Source organism: Armigeres subalbatus, chromosome 1, assembly GCF_024139115.2.
Source record: "Armigeres subalbatus isolate Guangzhou_Male chromosome 1, GZ_Asu_2, whole genome shotgun sequence".
Taxonomy (NCBI): Eukaryota; Metazoa; Arthropoda; class Insecta; order Diptera; family Culicidae; genus Armigeres; species Armigeres subalbatus.
This window is the reverse complement of record NC_085139.1, coordinates 41,921,854-41,944,562: the sequence shown is the minus strand read 5'-3', so window position 1 is coordinate 41,944,562 and position 22,709 is coordinate 41,921,854. Positions and strand designations below refer to the sequence as shown.

Genomic DNA, 22,709 nt, shown 5'->3' with positions numbered 1-22,709 from the left:
TCTGTAATGATCCATAATAAACCACAGGCGGTGAAATTTATTTCATGAAATTTATTGTTGTTTTCGGTATTATTTGAAAACAATACAAACGACAAAAAAAAATAAAAACTTTTGTTTACCACGAATCGGGTCGAAAACGTGGTAAAATCGGGGTCGACAAAATCAGGGTAGACAAAGTCGGAGAATGAAAAAATCGGGTAAATACTGTATATGTTCGCATTCCACGTGGTGCATGTTATTGTCATGGGTTCGAAGTAATCTACGAAATTCGTAGCCATTTATCGAAAAAATAACAAGCTGTGCAACCTCATCTGAGTGAATGTATGCATTCCAAGTAGCTTTAGTTGTTTCCATGGTAGAAAGAACTATGTATGAACTCGATACAGTTATGATTTGCAGTTTAACCCCGAACGGGAGGCTGTTGGTATATGTTTGCATTCCAAATAGTTCAAGTTGTTGTCATTAGCTCTAGGCAGTTATTGACAAACTGTTTATTTCTTGGAAATGCAAAATGTGAATAAATTGGAACGAGATAACTTCACGATAAAAACGTAAAGAAAAAACGGCGCTATATTAGATCATGTACCGTGTTATTATAGATATTCGTGTAAGCCTAGAAGCCTTACTCCATAAATTTCTAGGATGACCATTAGCATATGCCATGAATGCATTTTATTCTATGGACCACAAAAGAACAGTACCACATTTAAAACAGGTTAATATATCTCTGGTTAAGCATGTAGATCCTAACGTCTTACTGCCGGGTTTCCTGAATGACCATGGAAATTTGAAATAACGCATTCTATTCTACGTACCATAAAGGGCATGTTCAACTTTTCAAACAGGCCAAAAGATCTCTAGTTAAGCGTGCAGGCCTTTTCCAGGGTTTTCTTGGATGACCATCAATCTATGCAATGGACGCTTTTTATTCTGTATACCACAAAGAGCATTTACCATTTTTTAAACAAGCCAAAAGATCTCTGATTACGCGTGTGAATCTAAAAGGCCCTCCCCAGGTCTAAAAGGCCCTCCCCATGTTATCTCTCCCCAGGCCATCTGCGAGTTGTGGCGCCTGCCTAGGATGTGGTGGGGTTTGACACTGGGCCCTGTTAAACCTCTATAAAAAGCTGCATGAATCCGCAAGTAGGCTCCGCCAAAGCGACCGTGTGCCGCTCAAAGCGCACAAGCCCAAGTCCTGGAGTTAGGTGGGACGCTAAACAGCCCTGACACGACGACCCTCTGACGAGACAGGACTTCCACAGTTATTAAATGCGAGGTTTCTAAGCCAAGTTACCATTTTTGCATTCGTATATCAATGAGGCTAACAGATGATTATTTTATCCCCAGGGAAGTCGAGACAATTTCCAATCCGAAAACTGCGTAGACCAGCACCGGGAATCGAACCCAGCCACCCTCAGCATGGTCTTACTTTGTAGCCGCGCGTCTTACCGCACGGCTAAGGAGGGCCCCTACCACAAAGGGCTTGTACCACTTGTTGAGCAATCCGAAAGATCTCTGGTTACGCGTGTAGATCTGAAGACATATTCCCGAATTTTCTTGGATGACCATGAATCTATGCAATGGACGCATTCTATTCTATGTACCATAAAGGAGTTGTACCACTGTTGAAACAAGTCGGAAGATCTCTGGTTACGCGTGTAGATCTTAAAGTCTATTCCAGAGTTTTTATGGGAGACTATGAACCTATGCAATGGACGTATTCTGTTCTATGTGCCACAAAGAGGTTGTACCACTTTTGAAACAAGTCGAAAGATATCTGGTTACGCGTGTAGATCTTAAGGCGTATTCCAAAGTTTTCTTGGATGACTATGAATCTATGCAATAGACGCATTCTATTCTATGTGCCACAAAGGGGTTATACCAATTTTAAAACAAGCCGAAAGAGCTCTGGTTACACGTGTAGATCTAAAGATCTATTCCAGAGTTTTCTTGGATCACCGTGAACCTATGCAATGGACGCATTCCATTCTATGTACCACAAAGGGGTTGTACCACTTTTGAAACAAGTCGAAAGATCTCTGGTCACGCGTGTAGATCTCAAGGCCTATTCCAAAGTTTTCTTGGGTGACTATGAACCTATGCCATAGACGCATTCTATTCTATGTGCCACAAAGGAGTTGTATCAATTTTGGAACAAGTCGAAAGAGCTCTGGTTATGCGTGTAGATCTTAAGGTCTATTCCAGAGTTTTCTTGGATCACCGTGAACCTATGCAATGGACGCATTCTATTCTATGTACCACAAAGGAGTTGTACCACTTTTGAAACAAGCCGAAAGATCTCTGGTTACGCGTGTAGATTTTAAGGCCTATTCCAGGGTTTTCTTGGATGATCTTGAACCTATGCATTAGACGCATTCTATTATTTGTACAACAAAGGGGTTGTACCACTTTTGAAACAAGCCGAAAGGTCTTTGGTTACGCGTGTAGATCTTAAGGCGTATTCCAAAGTTTTCTTGGATGACTATTAACCTATGCAATGGACGCATTCTATTATATGTGCCACAAAGGGGTTGTACCAGTTTTGAAACAAGCCGAAAGAGCTCTGGTTACGCGTGTAGATCTTAAGGCCTTTTCCAGGGTTTCCTTGGATGACCATGAACCTATGCAATGCACGCATTCTATTCTATGTGCCACAAAGGGGTTGTACCACTTTTGAAACAAGTCGAAAGGTCTCTGGTTACGCGTGTAGATCTTAAGGCATATTCCAGAGTTTTCTTGGATCACCGTGAACCTATGCAATGGACGCATTATATTCTATGTACCACAAAGGGGTTGTACCACTTTTGAAACAAGCCGAAAGATCTCTGGTTACGCGTGTAGATCTTAAGGCCTATTCCAGAGTTTTCTTGATTCACCGTGAACCTATGCAATGGACGCATTCCATTCTATGTACCACAAAGGGGTTGTACCACTTTCTTCACAAGATGAAAGGTCTCTGGTTACGCGTGTAGATCTTAAGGCCTATTTCAGAGTTCTCTTGGATCACCGCGAATCTATGCAATGGACGCATTCTATTCTATGTACCATAAAGGAGTTGTACCACTTTTGAAACAAGCCGAAAGAGATCTGGTTACGCGTGTAGCTCTTAAGGCCTATTCCAGGGTTTTCTTGGATGACCATGAACCTATGCAACGGACGCATTCCATTCTATGTACCACAAAGGGGTTGTACCACTTTCTACACAAGACGAAAGATCTCTGGTTACGCGTGTAGATCTTAAATCCTTTTCAGAGTTTCCTTGGATCAACGTGAACCTGTGCAATGGACGCATTCTATTCTATGTACCACAAAGGGGTTGTACCACTTTTGAAACAAGCCGAAAGATCTCTGGTTACGCGTGTAGATCTTAAGGCCTTTTCCAGAGTTTTCTTGGATGACCATGAACATATGCAATGGTTGCATTCTATCCAATGTATCACAAAACAAAGGTCCAAGCTCCAGAAGGTTCTCGAAAAACTTTAAAGCCTTGAAAATGATAATGAACGTCTTACTGTGCGTCATCAAGGATCTTTACCACTTATGACTTCTTGATTTCTTGGCGTACCAAGAACTTTTTTTATGCTCCAAATTCCGAATAGCGCTCCCTCCTTTTACGCTCAAAATTACAAATAACGCTCTCTCTTTTTACGCCCTAAATTCGAAATAACGCTCCCTCTTGTTACGCTCTCATTCAATTTACGCTCCCCCGTTTTGGGCGCAAAAAGAGGTTTTGCAGTACTAGATTTAAAATAGTCCGATAAATCTTAAAGTGACGGGTGTAGATCTTAAGGCCTAACTCCAGGGGTTTCTTGAATTACCCAGAATCTCTTACGATGGCTCATTCTATTCTAACCATCCAAAAGGACATGTGCCATAATTTAAACAGTCCAACTGAACTTTTGTTACGCGTGTAGATCAGAGGACCTAACTCCAGGGATTTCTTGGGTGACCGAAAACCTCTGCCGTTGACTTATAATATTCTACATCTACACATCCAAAAGGATTTATTGGATGCCCAAAAATCTATGCTGAAAAAAACTCTATTCTGAGTTGTCTCCACACTATTTACTTCTCTCCCTTCGCATCTATTCTTACTTTTTTTCTCTATTCGTCAATTTCACTCCTTGTACCTTGCACCTCTCATGTCTCGTTTCTCACTTCTCACATCAATTTATCAATTCTCACTTCTCATTTATCAATTGTCGTATTCCTCTTCATGCTTTTTTACTCATTTCTCACACAAAGTATCTCGCTTACTACTTCTCCCTTTCTACTACTTGCTTCTCGCTTTTCACTGATCACATCTTATTTCGCACTTTTTACTGCTTGCCTTTCGCTTCTCACTTCTCACTTCTCATTCTTTTTTCTTGCTTGTCCCACCTCACTCCTCCGTTCTCATATCCCAAATCCAGCTTACAATTCACGATTGATTATAAAACTATTTAGGGCTTTTTAGTCGAATTCTGAATTCCTACTTCTCACTTGTTGTTTCTCACTTCTCACTTCTCATCACTCATAACTTCTCAGTCATCCCTTTTCACTTTTATTTTATCACTTTTCAATTTTTACTTTTTTACTTTTTAATTGATAATATTTTAAAAATAAATTATTATCGGCACACGCCCTTCTCAAACTATGACATCCATAGTCAAGCACATTAGATGGGCGCGTTTTATCCTGCATGCATAGATTTTAATTAAATGTGAGTTTTTCTATGAAAAATGTAGTAAAGTTAACTTTTTAGTAACTTGGCACAATCTTCACTAATTTGTTTTTCCAGACATGTGCAAAGATTATTGAATTTTGTTTTTATCTAGCGGAAAATCCAAAAGCTTAAATTTTATCAAAAAGCGGAAAAAAACAAATTTATTTTTAAAAATTTCATTATAAATGTCTTGACTATTATTTTTAGTTTGTTGATCTAAAAACATGTTTAGGCGCCAGCTGCCATCGGTTTTGTAACTTTATTTAGCCTATTAACCCAGAAAATGCAATGGCTCGTATTAGCTGACTGGCGCATTTTAAACCTAGTTCCCCTATACTTTATGGAATGTCATCTCTACGAATCTGCGTTTGAACAACTCGTTTATTGTAAAAATAACTGATTCACATCGGCGTTTCAATAGGTTCTAAAAACAGATTTCTTTTCCTATCTTATGGTATACAGCCAAGGTCACTTGATCAAGATCTCGCAACTGCGCGCTATCATTTGGAGTTATATAACACACATTGTGGTTAAATGCATTTGACACGCTTCATTTGTTTTCATCATTTTCATTAACAGAATTTCATCCATGAAACACTTGGGGTAATGGGATAATAATGCATAATGAGGCGTGAAAATCAATTTTTTGGAATCACTATCATTATTCAAAATGCAAAATTGTATATATCATTGCTAATTTATTGAAAACTGAAAAGTATCTCGAATGTTAGATAAGGTCTTTGGTATAAAATCGGGTTAATATAACCATCTTAATCCCGTTTTTTGTTGACTGAATCAGCAAAATTGGGGCAAACCCGTATGTTTTTGTTGAGTATTCTTCAAAACATTTCTTTGTGCTCAATGTTTAATCTTAAACTGATTTCTTTATAATATAACAGTACGTTACGAACGTATTGGCACACGCTACAAATTCCACAAAACAGCATCAAAAATAACTTTAATTTCAAAGAAATTGTTAAATCTAACGAACTAACAGAATTATATTCCCTATTCTCACACAAACACCTGACTTTTCCTATTTTTTCACATTTATGTAGTTACTTGGTAATTATTCGTGTTACACACTTTTCCTTCAATCGGTATTTTAAATACCATTAATGATCATTGTACTCCTTCCAAACAATCTAAAACCCTTAGGATTGGCTACTTTTTCTTCTCCTCAGCAGGAGCGATAGCATCACTTGGACCTTCCGGTTGTTTCGTGTTGCCTCCCAGATAGGTGTAGTTTACAAACCGGCCACACTGGACACTCTGGGCGGTAAAGTTGGTAATGTGGCACCCGAACAGTAGCAAGTTCCGAGGGTTTACCTTCCAGGCGAACCGTATGAAGATCATCGAGTACAGACAGAGGGCTAAGAGGAAATCGGCATGCAAATTTAGAATTTTTCGGTAAATCTAATCCAATGGTGTAGGCCAATAGTCGATTCTTGATGGGAGCAGTTTGACGCCACAAATGTATCTTGTTGATGTATGCATGCGCTTGACTTTTCGAAAGAAGCTTAGTAACAATGATAGAAATCTCTTTGCAGGCACTCTGTTTCGCTTACTGCTGACAATTACAAAAACCTCAGGAAGTTTTGTCTGTAAGTTGTAAATACCGAAAGGGAGCGCACTTAAATAGATTTTTTTTTCATTATTACATTGGTCCCTAGTTGCAAAAAGGTACATATTTTCAGCACATGTGAGTGTAGATGATGAAAAAAGTTTCATCTTTCGTATTTATTGAAACTTATGAAAAGAAAAGCCATAATGAATGAAATATGGACAAAAAGAAGCTACAACATGTAAAAAAGCATAAAACTAGCGGTCACATTTGCATATGAACAAGGGAATCTTATATAAGAAAATATGACAAAATATTAGTCCGAAAAACTTGATATATTTTTGAGACTTTTGGACTGACATCTCACTCTAACGGAAGGAAGTAAATAGGTAAAATTGATGGAAGTACTTTTATAAGTGATATAAAATGAGAAAATTTTAAATGACATGAATTTTACAAAAAGGTGATAAAACTGAGCACAATAGAAACACAAGCATTTTGAATAAAAAAAATATGGAAAATAGCGAACTGCCGAAAGATAACATCACGAAGACAAACGGCAAAGAAACGAATATGAATCAATTTAGAGAATGCTAAAAGAGGTTAAAATATAACGGATAATATTGTCAATGAATCTTCATCTTCAAAATACTTAAGAAATATAGATGTAATTACGATTAACGTGATAAATATTAGCAGTGACAAAAAAATTATATAATGGTAATTTACTTCTTTTAAGGAAAAGCATCTCGGAATCCAAAACCAGTCCATTGAAAATCGATTTTCGGACTCCCGGTTTGAGGAACTGATACTAAAATATATTAGCGGATCTAAACAAGAAATCAGAAAATTTTTGTTTGTTTTATTAAAGGGAAGACTAGGAAGCTCTTAGATCCGTTCAGTATAAACCAATCCCAGTTTTGCCACATGTCACAGTGAATTTCCTAAGATGAGCCAGTCTAGGTCTGCAAACTTTGTTTAATAAAGACAATCAATCAATTAATTTAAGAATTTTCTGATAGAACAGAAAAAGCAGAAGCACAATTTCTACTTGGAGGAACTAAGAAGGGCTAAGATTTTGTTCTTGATTCCTCAAGACAGGATTAATCTCAAATAGTCTTCTGAAAATAACTCTAGGATTCAACCCCTAAGGACCCAAATTTTTGTTTCCACTGCTCAAAAACACTTTCTTAAATCGAGTTTACACGTTTTAATGCATACTCGTGCGTTTAAATTTTGAATTTTTAGAATTTTGTTTTCAAGATTGTTTATTGATGCCGATTTTCTACCACATTTAAAGTTTGAAAAATTTCATCCTTTATTGCAAAATTTGAATTTTCAAAGCGATGGAACTTATTCTTTATTTTCTATGTAGAAAAATAGAAAAATATTCTGGATTGAAAAAAATCTCAAATTAATTTAAATTTTCTCAATTACGAAAAATTCTTTCAGAACTCCAGATTTTTTTGAACAAAATTAATCAAAAATAGTTCGAAAGCTGTTCAAGTTCACCAAACGTTTTCTCATGAATCTTTCTAATTCCTCTTAGATTAATCGCTTTTCATGAAAAAATCATCTGAATGATTTATCATAATTTGAAATATTTAAAGATATTGAGCTTCAGCTTGATGACCGCAACAATTCGTAGTTGCTACTCCGTGATTGACCAGAACAATTGCACAGGGAACCAATAGCTGAGGCTTGGGATTAGCTATCCAACCTCAATGTGCACAGATTAAGAGTTCAATACATTATAGGAACAATAACAGCGCCGGCCACGTCCTTACGGTCATCTGAGAAAGGAAGGATTATTTGTGACAGCTGTTGCATCTCCACAGTTGTCACAGGAGGGATTTTCATAAGTGGGACGGGGTAAATAATTGCATGGCTCTGTGCTTATTATCACAGACAAACAGACGTATAGGTAAAAAAAATTCTTAAAAATCCATCGAACAATTACTCTACTACCCTTTCGGGTTCATATGCAGCACACAACCAAGTTTAATACATCAATGTCAAAACAAAGCGCTAGTGTGAAATGTCAAAGAAGTGATGGAGTGAATTTATAATGAGAAATTCATCACAGTTGCGTATGTTCGCCTTTGTTATTGTCATTAGCCTTTTTATAATGTTAATACATTTGCACATAAAGCACTCTTTTGATAGGCTTATGAATAACCGATACGATATGCCATCATGTTCGAGTAGGTATCTATTGTTGTTTATTTAGAATGAATTGATCACTGCACTGTGCTACAAATTATAATGAAAAATCAGTTTAGGAAATGAGTATGAGTATTCGCGTAGCCCATACCTCGAAAGACAAAAAGTTGAATGATCGAAATTCATACCATTGTTTTTTAGATCGGGCAAGACATTAACGTTGGTCAACCAATTAAATCCCCATGTAACTTTCTAATGAAATGGTTGAACTAAATCAAGTTCAATAGAGGGTCAACCGTGTACTGTTTCTCGTAGAATGCAACTCCTTATTTAAACAAATTGTCTAAATTTCCAAATGCAATTGTCTTCCGAGTTTTTAGCTTCAGGGAACCAAACGTATTACCTATTCCCCGTGCAAACACACCTGCTCAGTTCCTTGAGCCGCACTGCCAAAATTTTTTTTTAAATGGTACAGTTCTTTGTTACGGGAGAGGCAAAAGGCAAATTTTATAATAATTAAGAGAATAATCATAAATTATGCTACGCTATTACAGATAAAAACTAGAGGTCCAATACATACCACATGTTTTAGAACATTATATAAATTAAGGAACAAATATAAAGTAAAACAGCCTACATTTGTATATAAAAAATACTTCCGCGAATAAGGGTGTTCACTTATTCTCAATGATCACTCGTTCACAAACACCGCACTTCCAATGAAACACTATTGAATGAATTATTGGATGTGGCTGATTTTCTACCCACCGCTTCCACATCCAGGCGCTATAATCGTATATGCGCAAATAGTTAGCATAAGTTAACCGCCAGAAATTTGTATGGTGAAAGACATTTAACGCGGGTTTTCTCAAAATTAGGATCTTTTCATGAAAAACTATTTGGTACCGACAAGGGGAAACTAACTCTAAACTTTCGACAGCATCCAGAAATAGGGGTGATCGGGGCAATATGGGCCACCTAAGAAAATCGTTCCGAAAAGCGCTGAAAAGCTCAAAAAAACATCATTCAAATGTAGTTGACTTATACTAGAGAATGTTACCTTTCATATAACGTCGATGAATGACGAAAAATGCGTTTGGAAATTGTTGGAATGCACTTTTGAAAATGTATTGATTTCAATGTGTGTTCCCGACTATACGGGGCAATATGAGCCACCATTTGGGGCAGTATGGGCCACCCATTCAAAACGTTTATTTATGCGAAAAAAGTATCGTAATATGGAAGAATATGATATTCCTACAACAGTTGAGAGTATTCCATACCAAATAAAATTAAAAAACCGCACAACAGCGGACTGAACCGATTTGCCACTCTTCACCGTTAGAACAGCCACATTTCAATTGGCCAATGGTCATTTTTCCTGTTTCAATCGCAGTAATGCGCTGTTGTAATTTTTCCGTAATGAATCTTACATATATGATAATATTCTTGTATTGGACAACTGAAATTTGAACTTGTTCGTATTTTAAGGCCTGATATCTTGCTCTGTACAGGTATGCCCATATTGCCCCATAGAGACTGGTTTTGGGAAAAAAAAAGTTTTATGTTAAATTCAGATTTGTATCAATACAAACATGTGTGTACAATATTCAATTTTTATATATCTTTTGATTGTGGTGTATTTTTGACCTGTATTTTAATCAGTTTTGTGTCAAAACCTTATTTATAAACTTCAAATCTTATAATAATTTTGCCTATGCAGCGAAAATATACATTTTCAAGTGTATTTTCATGTTTGAATTGAATTTTAATGCGGTTTTCACGTTGATGCATATGTGTAGCATCCTCTTAAAGATCATATAACTTTTACATGATAAAACTTGTCAATAAGCTCAAAATGAGGGTGGCTCATATTGCCCCGTATGTTCATATTGCCCCTACTACCGCTACTAACAAATACTAGCGAAAAACTACGTCGTATCTACGGTAAATTGATCGAAGAGCCCTGGTGGTTAAAGCATGAAACACAACGCCACCCAGTCGATACAGTCTACCCAGTTTTAGATAACACATGATTTCAGTCTCCTTTCAATTCTTAAAACATCACTGAGAAATTATTTCTATTACTATTTACTTTTTTAGCAATCTTTGGGACCTGCGTTTTGGTGTGATGCTATTCGAAATATAAAATACAGTTTGAAAGTTTTCTAGAATCTGAAGAGTTAGAAATTAGGTGTTTCCAATACGGGGAAGCACTGTATTTCATTAACTAACTGACAAACGCCATAACAACCGAACTAGCAACCGTTTCTTTGTTTGATGAAAATCGTGGATAGTAGAAGTAGGGTATCTGTTCCCATATTAATAACAGCCCGTATGTTAATCCCAACCGTCTATAAACCAAATAAAAAATCAATTTAATTACAATTTCTCACATCGTATGTACACAATAATAGATGGAACACATTCTTGAATGTTTGGAATATTATTCAAGATTTTGGTTAAGTAATGTTTTAATTCACAAGAATTAAATTATTAAAAGATAAAATTATAAAGCACTTTTATTTTCATTTTCCTACCTCTGAACTGATGGTTTGATGCACTGCTCGATTGCTACTAGCAGATTCATCTGTTTTCACGCCGTTGATTTCCACTCAATTTCAAGCTAACAAAAATGTATCCTTTTAAAACTCACTTCACGCTTTATATAAGCACATCACATTTTCACTATTATTATAGTTGAAAAACCAACGCGATTTCCTATAGCATGATATGGGTTTATTTCGAACAACGTCTAAATTATCCTTGTTCGAATTACAAACTGTTTACATGGCTTGCAGTACTCTCAAGGGTTGTCGACCTAGATTTTTATTTCAAAAATGCTTGAATGAACTATCCCTGTGAAATTCAACTCTTATGTTTGTAAAATAAGGTATATCGAAAAGATAAGCTATGACAAACATAAAATTAAACTGATAAGTTGAAAAACTACAACAAAAACTGCAATTTTGTAAATTATATTTCAACTCAAATAGAAAACATTGCAGAATTCGGCATCACTGCAATCATATCATTACGTGTGCGTATTTTATGTTATAAACAGTATTATTGATATAGGTACAAGCATAGGATTAACTAAATTAATGATTTTGTGTGTGTTACTTCTACGTGAAGTTAAACGATTTACAATTATATGGAAATGCTAATATCATCTTCCAAACTTAGACGTACATGTTCATGATAGAATTAGAGGCGAAAGTATAGAATTGATAGTTCCGTTAGGATACGGCAGGCATGAAGAATGTTTTTATAGAAGTCGATTTGAAAGCGAGCGGAGGGCAATATTTGTGATGGCACATATCACACGACCTTCCTTCTGCCAAGCTCCCGTATGAAGGGGGAGGGAAGAATATCAGTGTGGAAGCTGATATATCTCCACTGGCAGAAGGAAGGTTTGACTTGCTCATATGCCATCGCGTGCGGAAGGATTTTCTATCGACGAGTACTGTCTCCAAATTTCTAATATGACATCAGCATTTAGTCGAATAGGATTTTTATTGCACAGTTCTGTTTTTTTTTTAGTATTAACTGTTTTTGAATGTTATTGAAATAGGTACATGAAGGTACCAAGTTGTTTTCAATTAACAATTACGTGAGCCGCGCATAATTATTTTCATGTTTCTTGATCATTGGGTGTGAAATCAATGCATTTCATATGCGCATTGCCTTATATTTATTGATATAGGAACAGATACCCTATCACGAAATACTATTGCGAGACAATGAGTAATATTATCGCAAAGTTTAGAGTTACTTGCCCATTGGATGTAGGGAGGTGTCCGCTACTACGCCTACCAAATATTTTTTCGATGAAGATGCTTAATTATGATAAATCGAGCCTTAGATGCCTTTCGCCATACTGATTTCAGAAAGATAACTCCTAGTGTGTCGCTAAGCACGCTCAAAGCAGGTGATTCATCTATAATAAATTTTCTTTTGGTTTGCTTTAGCTACCATCTATCAGCCAAAAGTATACAAACGGCTGATATGGTTGCAATGAGAAACAAAATGACTTAGAAGAAAAAGACGTCTATCTTCGCGCACAGCACACTACGATTCAATTTGAAATATTTAAAGATATTCAGTAAAAAGTTCCATTAGCAACTCTTGACAAATACTGCCTCTATACGCATAAGTGTCCCATGTCCATAGGAATCCCAGCAAACATAGGACAATATGCGTATGATAGCAGTATAGGAGAATACACGTAAAGGTTACTTTAAGCCTGTGCCAGGAATGAGGCGAATCATAAATGGACGCTTCTAGAGAAGCGTTGCGTTGCGTTGCGTTGTAACGGAGTATTTCGTAGATTGCATACTGATAGTTGTCATGTATATTCTTTACCTTTCTTACCCCAATTGCTTATGGATTTCCATTTGGGATTCAATGGAAATCCAATTGGGGGTCCAAAATGATAAAACATGAAAGCTATCATTGCCGGCCACGCCCATCTTCTCCGTTACTAGGAAAGGGAAGGAAATGATGATATGACATCTACTTAACGAGAGGCCAGCGACTCACCGACGCCCTCATAGATGTCAAGGAATTGGATGGTGGGTAGGGTATGTGGTTTAGGAGTACCATTATAAGCAAATGATAGAAGATTTGTGGAAATACGTTGGGAGTGACTTTGCTAAGAAATTTATGTCACTCCATTATCCTTGCCGATGATTTTCCTCGGATGGGGCGAAGGTATTAGCCTTGCCCTGGCTAATAGCCTAGGTTTAAGCGCCTTTGCTCGCTCTCTGAAACGAAACAAGAGCAAAAAGAAATTAAATTCCCCTTCCCCCCTGATATGATAATGATTTTGATTAACAAATGAATTCTAAGTGGATGAATGATCAAACGGCTGCAAACAATCCTCTATTGTCGTAGCATGTGGTAATTATATTGTTCCATGTAGCATAAACGTCATCATGGTGTAGTTTTACCTATTTATTTAAAAATAAACAATACAAAAGAATGCAAAAAGTTGAATTTTCCTATGCCTAAAGCTGATTTTGAATGATTTCTAAAATAATGTTTATAGTTTTCAGAAATACAGGTCGATTTACAAATTATTGGAATGTTTCTCATTCTGTGAGGAACATAGAAATGAAAGACAGTTTAATGTATGTCTTATTTATGTTATTACTTTTTCAGCGGCAAGAGCACCTGTTTGAAAAATGAAGCGCTGAAATTGGTAAGAAAGGATTTAAAAGTAGGATAGAGGTGTTCGATGACCATTCTGTTTTTAAAAATTGAAAAAGATGAATTAGAAGGGGCAGATTTTTGAACGACAAACGACAAAAGCATAAAAAAAGTGTAATAAGGGAAATATAAGTCAGTTCGAGACTTCTTAGTGACAGCTAATCTACATAGCCAAAATAATAAATCAGTTACGAGATAAATTGGAATAAACCCACCAAGTTTCCGTTTAGCAATCCTTGTCTTTTGAGGTCTATCCGGTGCGTTAAACCAGATGTTCAAATTTTGCTTCCTTCAGCGGCAAACTCCATTAAAAAATGCATGCGAAAAGCAACATCGAAATTTTTGATAACGGCCTATCATTGCTTGAGAAGTTTCACACATACGCGATCATGCAAAATATCCCGAGCCGTTTCGGGGACTCCGATCCAATGAAAAGTCCGGAGCGTATTGAAAAGGCCCTCACAAGCCCTTCTTGAACAGGAAACCCATTTGAGATGTTGTGTTCTTTTTTCGTATTCACTCCATTGCCACACACTATCACCGTTTATTTTGTATTTAAACATTTTTATTCGAAAGAGACTAGGTATAGCAAAAAAAAAACAAAATTTTGGTTTCAAAAATTAGAAAGATAAAAACTGACCATAAATGGACGCTTCTAGAGAAGCATACATTTACTCAAACTTACTTTTTAAAGCATGCGTTCAATGTTTCATTGCAGATTCTACACTTGTTTCTGGGAAGTTCGCTTATATCAATTAGAAGCGACCATTCATGTCATTCGGAAAATAGCGTGAATATAATAAGGTCCATTTTGATTCAATGATTATTTTAGACTTATAGCATAGCATAGTTACGGTGTACTTCGTAGATTGGACACTAGTGATACTCATGTTTTTCTTTTGAAATCCTATTGCTATCAGAAATCAAGGTGGGTGTGGTCCTTAATTCCAATCTAGGATAAAAATAACAAAAGCATGAGGATTACTACTCCTTGCCATGTCCATCTTTACCGTATCTTGAGATGGGAGGCAGTGTTGATGTAGTACTTACTTAATGAAAAGCCTCCGACTCAGCGACATCCTCATAAGTACCACGGAGCTGGATATTGGTGAAACTATTCGTTGGGTCAGGATTTGTCTGTAGCTGACAATGTGACCGTGGTAGATCTTACACCGTAACACACCACGCAAAGGTGTCTACCTAGCGTTACGAGGGCAATGATTATTTTAGGCTTATAGGAACGAAATCTTGACGAGCTCGGTGATCTAGTGACTACCGCTTCTGCCTGACTACCGCTTCAGAAGGTCGTGGGTTCAATTCCAGGCTCGTCTCTTTCCTACTTTGTATTTCTATCTTAGTTCTTTCTGTGTTTCATGTTCTACCAAAACGATTCCTACTGTTATAACCTTCCACACAATTCAAAAACCTCCCGTCGTAGAGCTCTCTGCATCTTTCTTAAGTGGGTGTCTAACTAACCATCCTTACCCTTCCTCAGCATTCGCAAGGACGTGGCCAGGACAGATCTCGACGATTGGAGAGTGCATTGCTTCCATCTAGGAGATAATATTAGTCCTAAATCAATATCTGTGGTAACGGATGAAAATGATGCTACTCTCATACAATACTCATGGCTTGTACAACCTACGAATTTGTGAGAATTGCTCAATGTTAATGCTAATGCTAAATAGGAACAAAATCTTAAATCGAGCAACCTTATGGAAGAGCTTGAGCTTGAGCTTGATTGACTGCTCGTAGTTGCTACTCCATTATGACCAGATCAGCTGTTCTTGCACAGGGAACCAACAGATGTTTGCCTGGGACTAGCTCACATCTTCAATGTACAAGTACTGGTGATCTCATTTGTTAGGTCATACTGGCGCCTGCCACGTCAGAATGCAAGTCAATGTGGGGAAGGGGGAGGAAATGATGATGCAATCACTCGCCCACTGCAAGCCGAATATACCTCTGCACTTGCCACGAGTTCATGCGGAATTTGTTGGAATTTCTGGGTTAGGTTGGAGAGGCAGAGGTCCGTCTTGGTTAACGAGCTGCCAATGTGATAGATAGGAGAGGTAACTGATGGAATTTCTTATTGGGATGTAGGAAACGAGCTCTATAAGTTCATTTCCAATTCTAGCAGATTACTGTTAGAATTCTCAAGTTGAAGGTATAGGAATAGTAATGGAAACGGTATGGAAGTCCATTTCCAGTTCTAGCGATTGCTAGAACATGAGAAATAAAGAGAAAGATATAAAGTAGGAGAATGGAACGGACCTGGGATTGAACCCACGACCTCCTGCGTATGAGGCAGAAGCAGTAGCCATATGACTACCAAGCCCGCAAAATGCTTCTCGGGAAGCGGCTACTACACCACAGCACCATCAATACCTTAAATCGAGCAACCTTATGGAAGATCCGGTAAACTAACCTGGTGGAAACTATGGTCGTATGCTGACAGGGAAGGGGGGATTTGCTTCTATCCGGAGGTGCAAATCTGATCGAGCGTCTGATCTCCATGCTAGGAGCGACTCACAACAGCGTCTGTTCCCCTTGTTAGGGGCGGCTGATCATCGTCCGAGTGCCTCTAAACAAAACTGTACACACCACGTTGCATCGTGTCAGCATCGAGAAGGCAGCCCCTTCAACGCGATGTAGGTAGCGCAAACCGGGTAAGGTAGCCTACCGAAGATTCTACAGTTAACAAGAAAGACAAAAGTAGAGCAAACGGGTTGATTCAACGGCAGCATACCCGACAACGAATGAAGGACAACGATTGGAAAGTCGGATCTTGGAACGTGATAACTTTGAATGAACCCGCACGTGTTGTGCTCCTAGCTGGTGAGCTGCAGAAGATCGGTGTGAGTGTGGCAGCAATCCAGGAAATAGGGTGGCCCAGAACTGGAGTACCGTGACCTGCCCTAATTCCGCGCATTGCCTAATATCGTGGATTTTATCCAATTTGATGAATATAGAGGTACTGTCTGTCATACACATCACATTATTTGGCGAAATACACAAATATATATCAGAAAATGTTAGCAAATTATTATTGTGGGTATTTGTGACGTAAATTAGGCGCTAAAAAATAAATGTGAAAATGTATGGCTCGACCAGCCAAAATTTGCATCCGCTTAGCAAAACGCTTAAAATTATGGTTATATTTCCAAGTCTTGTAACTTGTTTTTTAAATGATATTTACTTCTAATATCTCATTGAGCCCAGTTTTACAGCTATAATAGATGAGCTGGGTACTGAAATGGTATTTAAATTTCTTGTTATTGCATTTTTATTAATCAAAACAATTGTCGCGGTATTAGGCCATCTTCTTCGCCAGTAGTGCATAATACCGTGACTAGACTATACCGTGAAGTTGATACTCAGAAAAAAAAACGTAACCATCACATTGGATACATAGACCACTAGACAATATCGTATAGGTAGGTAGGATTACTAGGGAAGCATCATTCAGATGAATTACATATTGCAATATGTATTATTCCAATACTTCCCCAAAGAGAAACTTCTACATGTAATGAACATACAAATAGCCTTTATTGTGTCGTTCAGCACATACGAAACAATATCATTTATGCGATATTTACCACAGACTATAGTAAATATTTTTCCTGTGCAGTTTCCTTTAGAAATGAAGGTAGAGTATTTTTTATCTGAATACAAATCCTCCCATTGTCTTCAAATCTACTCAGACACTCGATTGGATATCATCTATTTAAAACCTAAATAAATGTGAAGTAAATTATTTGAAAAATTAATAATCGCTTTTAAACCGTCAATATTGCAAAATGGCTAACTTCCCAAGGAAATGATTTTTTTCCCAGTAGGTATCTGTTTAAAATAGTAAATTTTTATGACGTTTTTCAGTATGTATGACCTAATAATTTAATTGAAATTTGTATATGATTCAATTATTTACATATTTTATTGTAAATGTGCTCTTAAGCTCATCATTTGAGCTTGTTTGATAGGGCACGGTATTAGGCTATTTTCTGCGCGGTATTTGGAATCTTCTTCGGAATGTACGCGGTATTAGGCATATTCGTAAGTCAAATGTCGAATACTATTTTCTTCATTTTTTTATGAGTTGAAGTACAAAACATATTTTTCTTTTCAAATGTATTTAATATTGATTAAAGCGACATAGTTTTCAAGGGTGATTGTTACAAATTGAATTTTATATAGCGAATTTATAGTGAACACGTCCTTAACCCCACGGTAATAGGGCATGTCACGGTACGTGAATTCTGGGCGGTGGATCCCATAGCGAACACTTCATTCAAGTATGTACCACATCTACTATAGCGGCGGTGACAGAGCAGAACGAGGTGTTGGCTTCATGGTGATCGGAAAGTAGATGAAGCGTGTTATCCGGTGGAAGCCGATAAGCGACCGCATTTACATGTTGAGAATAAAGGGCAAATTTTTCAACTATAGTCTGATAAGCATCTATGCCCCAACGAACGAAAAGCCTGATGATGTGAAGGATGAGTTCTATGAGATGCGGGGATGCAAATGCGCAGATCGGAAGAGAAAGTTTCTTTCGTCCTGTCATTGGTACGGAAAGCCTTTATTCCGCTACCAACGATAATGGTCTGCGACTTGTAACCTTTGCTGCTGCTAGAGGGATGGCAAACAGCAGTACCTACTTCGCACGTAAGAATATCCGCCAACACACCTGGCAACATCCGAGTCGAGACACTTGGTCACAGATAGACCACGTGCTGATCGACGGACATTTCTCGGATGTTATTGATGTAAGGTCCTTCAGAGGTCCGAACATTGACTCGGATCACTTGGATCACTCAGCGTCACAGCGATCACTCAGAATTGCTGAACAGTACCACCAGAAGCTGAATGAACGGAAAGGAGATGCAATAGGATCTGGCGACGTCAACAGATTGTGGGAAAATATCCACGAAGCTGTGATTACAACATCGCAGGAATTGTTGAACACTGTACAGCGACGCCAACCAAATGGTTGGTTTGATGAGGAGTGTCAGCAAGTGATGGACGAGATAAATGTTGCTAGGAGTCGAATGCTAGTGGCTCGTACCCGTTCCACCAGAGAGCGGTATAGTATAGCAAGGGCAGAAGAGAAACGAATCCACCGCAGAAATAAAAGGCAACACGAAAAGCGCAGGAGAACATGGATAGAAACGATTAGCGGTTTTGGTTAGAGGTTTTATGCAACTGTCAATGGCACGCGGCATAAGACTGTGCCGGAATCCAAAACTAAATGTACTCGCGCATCATGTAAAACGGGAGCCACGCACAATTGCCTATTTTATTATTCTACGCATGCTGCGACGCAGCAAAGCTAGCTTGTCCTTATCATGAATGATTGTTTGGCATTTATCGGTTAGTAGGTACAATTTTTAAAGCTCAAAGTAGAAAAGGAGTACAGCTCTAAAGAACAGAATGAATAGATATCGTAAAGCGAGCAACCGGTATGAAACGAACAGAAATTGACATTTTATATTCTGTGACTTCGCTTTCTTAATTTGATTTGTCCCACCTTATGTTTGTTTTTGGCGTATTTGAATACCCTCTTCTAAAGCTTCTTCATCTAAAATTTCTATTAGTTTCCCTCAATAACCGCGAAGCATAGGTACCAATTGGCTGGACTCTGCCTGAGTAGTGTGTTAAATTAATCTCTTGTCTGTAGATGTGTACGTGCAGTGGATTGGTGTAAGTGCGCATTTTTCGTGCAGTTACATTTTGCAAATTTAAATGCACTTCCAAATAGATCATCTCTCTGGAAGTTATAAATCGAATTTGCAATTCATGGTAATTTATATTATTGAAAAGGTTGTATTACATATGACGGATTTTTTTAATCATTAATAGACTCGCCATAGAATTTGGGACTTGGACACCTACACCAAATTTATTAGTGTTCACTGTCGAATTCTACCATAAACAGACTAAGCTGAAGACCACTAGCTTGGATCTTAAAACTTCGGTTTGGCAAGCTATAACAATGTAGCAACGTCCAATATACAACGTCAAATACAAGCTTAAAACAAAATTGAGATTTATAAGAGTTCCACTAATCAATAATCATCCATTCCATTTACATGCTAATTGAACACAAAAAATTTGGCATCCCATGAGAACGTGTTCCGCAAGCAGTTCACACTGATAATACAAAATTCGCATTTCCTCATGAATGATACGCAAGCACTTATAATAAGGTTAATTGAGCATAATTCCCGTATCAGCCCGCCAAAAAGCACTTATTTGTACATTACCAGTGGTCATGGTCCCGGAGATAATCTTCGGGTCCTTCTTAATGTCAGCGAGAGCCGCGATCGGGATACCCCAGTTGGCGACCGGTCCCCAGAAGTGGGTGCTCATCAGGTACTCGCGGAACTCCTTGCTCTTCAAGCTGTCAATCAGCTTCCTTCCCATTGCAGCTGCCATTTTTACGTGCGATTGTGGTAATTACCGAATCTAGTTTGTGCTGGGTCAATTACTGATAAGATGAACGTGCTAGAAAGTGAATCAAGAAATAAAAAAAATGTTAGTCAGTCGGGACGCTATTAACGATCAACATTATTATTCAGTCGCTGATTGATAAGATAGGAACTGATGTCTGACGGGCGGTTCTGGTTACTGATGCTCATTCACACCATATTGCTAAATAATAGCATCAATATTGCCTACAAAATGTAGAGTGCAAGTTATTGAAAAAAGGTTGCACGCATATTTCGCATGATGGATTAATCTAAAAAAATCTTTTAAAAAAATACCCTTGAAAGACGTATAGAGAACAGAAAAACTGCGCATGAAAAGCTCATGTCAATTTCGTTTTTAATTTTGGAATAAGCTTTAGATCTCCTGCGATAGAAAAGATTATGTAATGAAATTATTTTAGGAATATCGAATATGACATCCAAGTATGTTGTCATGGAGTGTGTTAGATTTACAATAGTAATTATTTAAATGTTTTTTAGCCTCTTTTGTCACACAAGTAGCATACATCCAATTTAGCATACAGACACGACTGAGGAAGTCAACTTTTCGGGATTTTCATTTAAAAATAAAATAAGGCCAATTTTGCCATCTAAAGAAACAAAATTAGCTAGTTTTACAAGAGATGAGCCAGCCTAGGGCTGAAAATCTCTTTAATAAAGATATAAAAAAAGCTAGTTTTAAAAACAAATTTCAAGAACAGCGGATTCAACTGTAGGAAAAATTAACTTTACAAAGATGCAGTCTGCTTCAAAATAACTTGAATACAATGCTACGAAAAGGAATATTTAAAGGCATAGTATAAGCAAAGCACGTATAAGTGACAACTTTATAGCATAATTTAGGTAAGTGACTACAGGCCAAAAACACCATTACTGATTAAAAAGGATAAGCTACTGATGGTACACACTATTCAGATTGGTAGATGGAGCTTTTTTTAATAACGGTAATCTGTTGATAGAGAACTTTCCATCTGGTCATCAGATCAAAATAGAATGAAAAATAAACAAAATATATAACGATAAAACGGTTTATTAAGATTTGAAAAAGGTCACGTTGCAGAAATACCTTAATGATCTATTCTGGGAGCAAATAATGTTTCAGGTAAAAACAAATTCTTCGAAATTCTCTGGAAGGCACCTTCCTCAGAGATCCTGCTTGCCTATGTACAAACATGTATAACAGACATAAACTCACGAGCAACAGTTTGACCGTTTGATTAGATTAACTGCGCACTGATTGCCGTTATGTAATTTTCGCCAACTCTTCGTCCATTATGTGCTTTTGATTCGCTATGATATCAGCCAATTGAATGAATTACTCTACTCACTATGTTCAAAACGATAAAATATACGCACTGCGCTGTACTCACCGGATGGGATAGTAAATAAGGATTGGTTCGATCAAATCCGTTGACGGGTTCCGATCTGGAGGAGTTTGGGAAGGATTCTGGTTGATCTGTAGGTGCCTTCGCACCCTCGCTGACTTCCCACGTCAAGAATGTGAATGACACTACCCAATCCAAGAAGCGAAGGAACTTTTTGTGGCCTTGAAGAGGCAAAATTAATACGTAACGAGTTGATAGAGGTTGGCGGATGATGAGTTTGTGTTTTCACATACGCAGACGTAAATAAAACACTAGCGAGCGAGGACGTTGCGACTCAACTCGCTTACATCGACGTCGCGACGCCATCCGCGATCTGCCGCACTGACAGCGAGAAATGTCATTATTTTTTTTTTTTGATACAGCCGAGGGGTGCGCGAATGTTTTCAGTATGCAGCCATATTAGACTGCTTCTGGAATCTTTCTTCCTATTCAACGGCTCTGCATTCCCACTGGAAAACACTTATGGTGGTAAGCTCCAACGAGGATAATACGCCAATCTCGTATTATCCTCGATTTCGGTAAGCTTCAAGCCATATGATCCTCATATTTAATCTCGGATTTTCACTTAATACCCCGATTTCGGAGTATTAAGATAATCCGAGATTTTCTGCATGTACGCAGCCAAATCTCAACTTGCTCTCACTAACACATGTGTAATGGGGCAAATGTCAGTTTTTGTTTTTCTTTTCGAATTTAGTTTTATTTCGTCGCGCTCTCAACTGAATGCAATTTTAAAGATTGCGACTAGGTATATTATTTCCGGAAGTTTTACAAAAATCCACCGTCGTTGCTGCTTCCCTGGACCAAGGAGGTTGATTTCTCGAAAGTGTTGTTACGCATCAGTGCCGGTGTCGAGGCGGAAACGCTGCTACAGGAACATGGATTCGATGGATCGATTTCGGCGCGGTTATCGTCATCGAGTCCGGGTGCCTCCACATTGTCCGTCCGCCGAGGCAAAGAGGCGATCCACATCAAGATCCAGAACGATTGCGACCTTTTCGACCAGTACGGAGGGGAAAAGTTCGTCACTCTGTCGGAGTTGTTCCGGTCCTTTTTGGAAAACGGAGGCCAGTTGACTACGGACAAGTAATCGAACTCAAATAACGACTGTAAGGTGATTCCACGGAAACCTGTCCTGCAAGGAAGCGGGACAACTGACCCTGGAACGGGACAAGAATGGCTCCTTT

General features: G+C 37.9%; 1 protein-coding gene across 3 annotated transcripts in view; it reads right to left on the bottom strand.

Annotated features, from left to right (window-relative positions):
* Positions 1 to 21,820, bottom strand: part of LOC134224720 (mitochondrial pyruvate carrier 1) — a 39,370-nt gene extending 17,550 nt beyond the window's left edge. For 2 of the 3 annotated variants that reach the window (XR_009983037.1, XM_062704254.1), the window contains exons 1-2: positions 21,508 to 21,793; positions 19,913 to 20,153 (exon numbers count right to left, since the gene is read on the bottom strand). Coding sequence is in view for 2 of the 3 variants with exons in the window: in XM_062704254.1 (XP_062560238.1) it covers positions 19,913 to 20,084 (172 nt within the window). In the remaining variant the exon portion in view is untranslated. Of the gene's footprint in view, positions 1 to 5,636; positions 6,079 to 19,912; positions 20,154 to 21,507 lie in introns of those variants that run through there. The other variant, XM_062704261.1, reaches the window with a different exon arrangement.
* Positions 21,821 to 22,709: the final 889 nt, after the last annotated feature.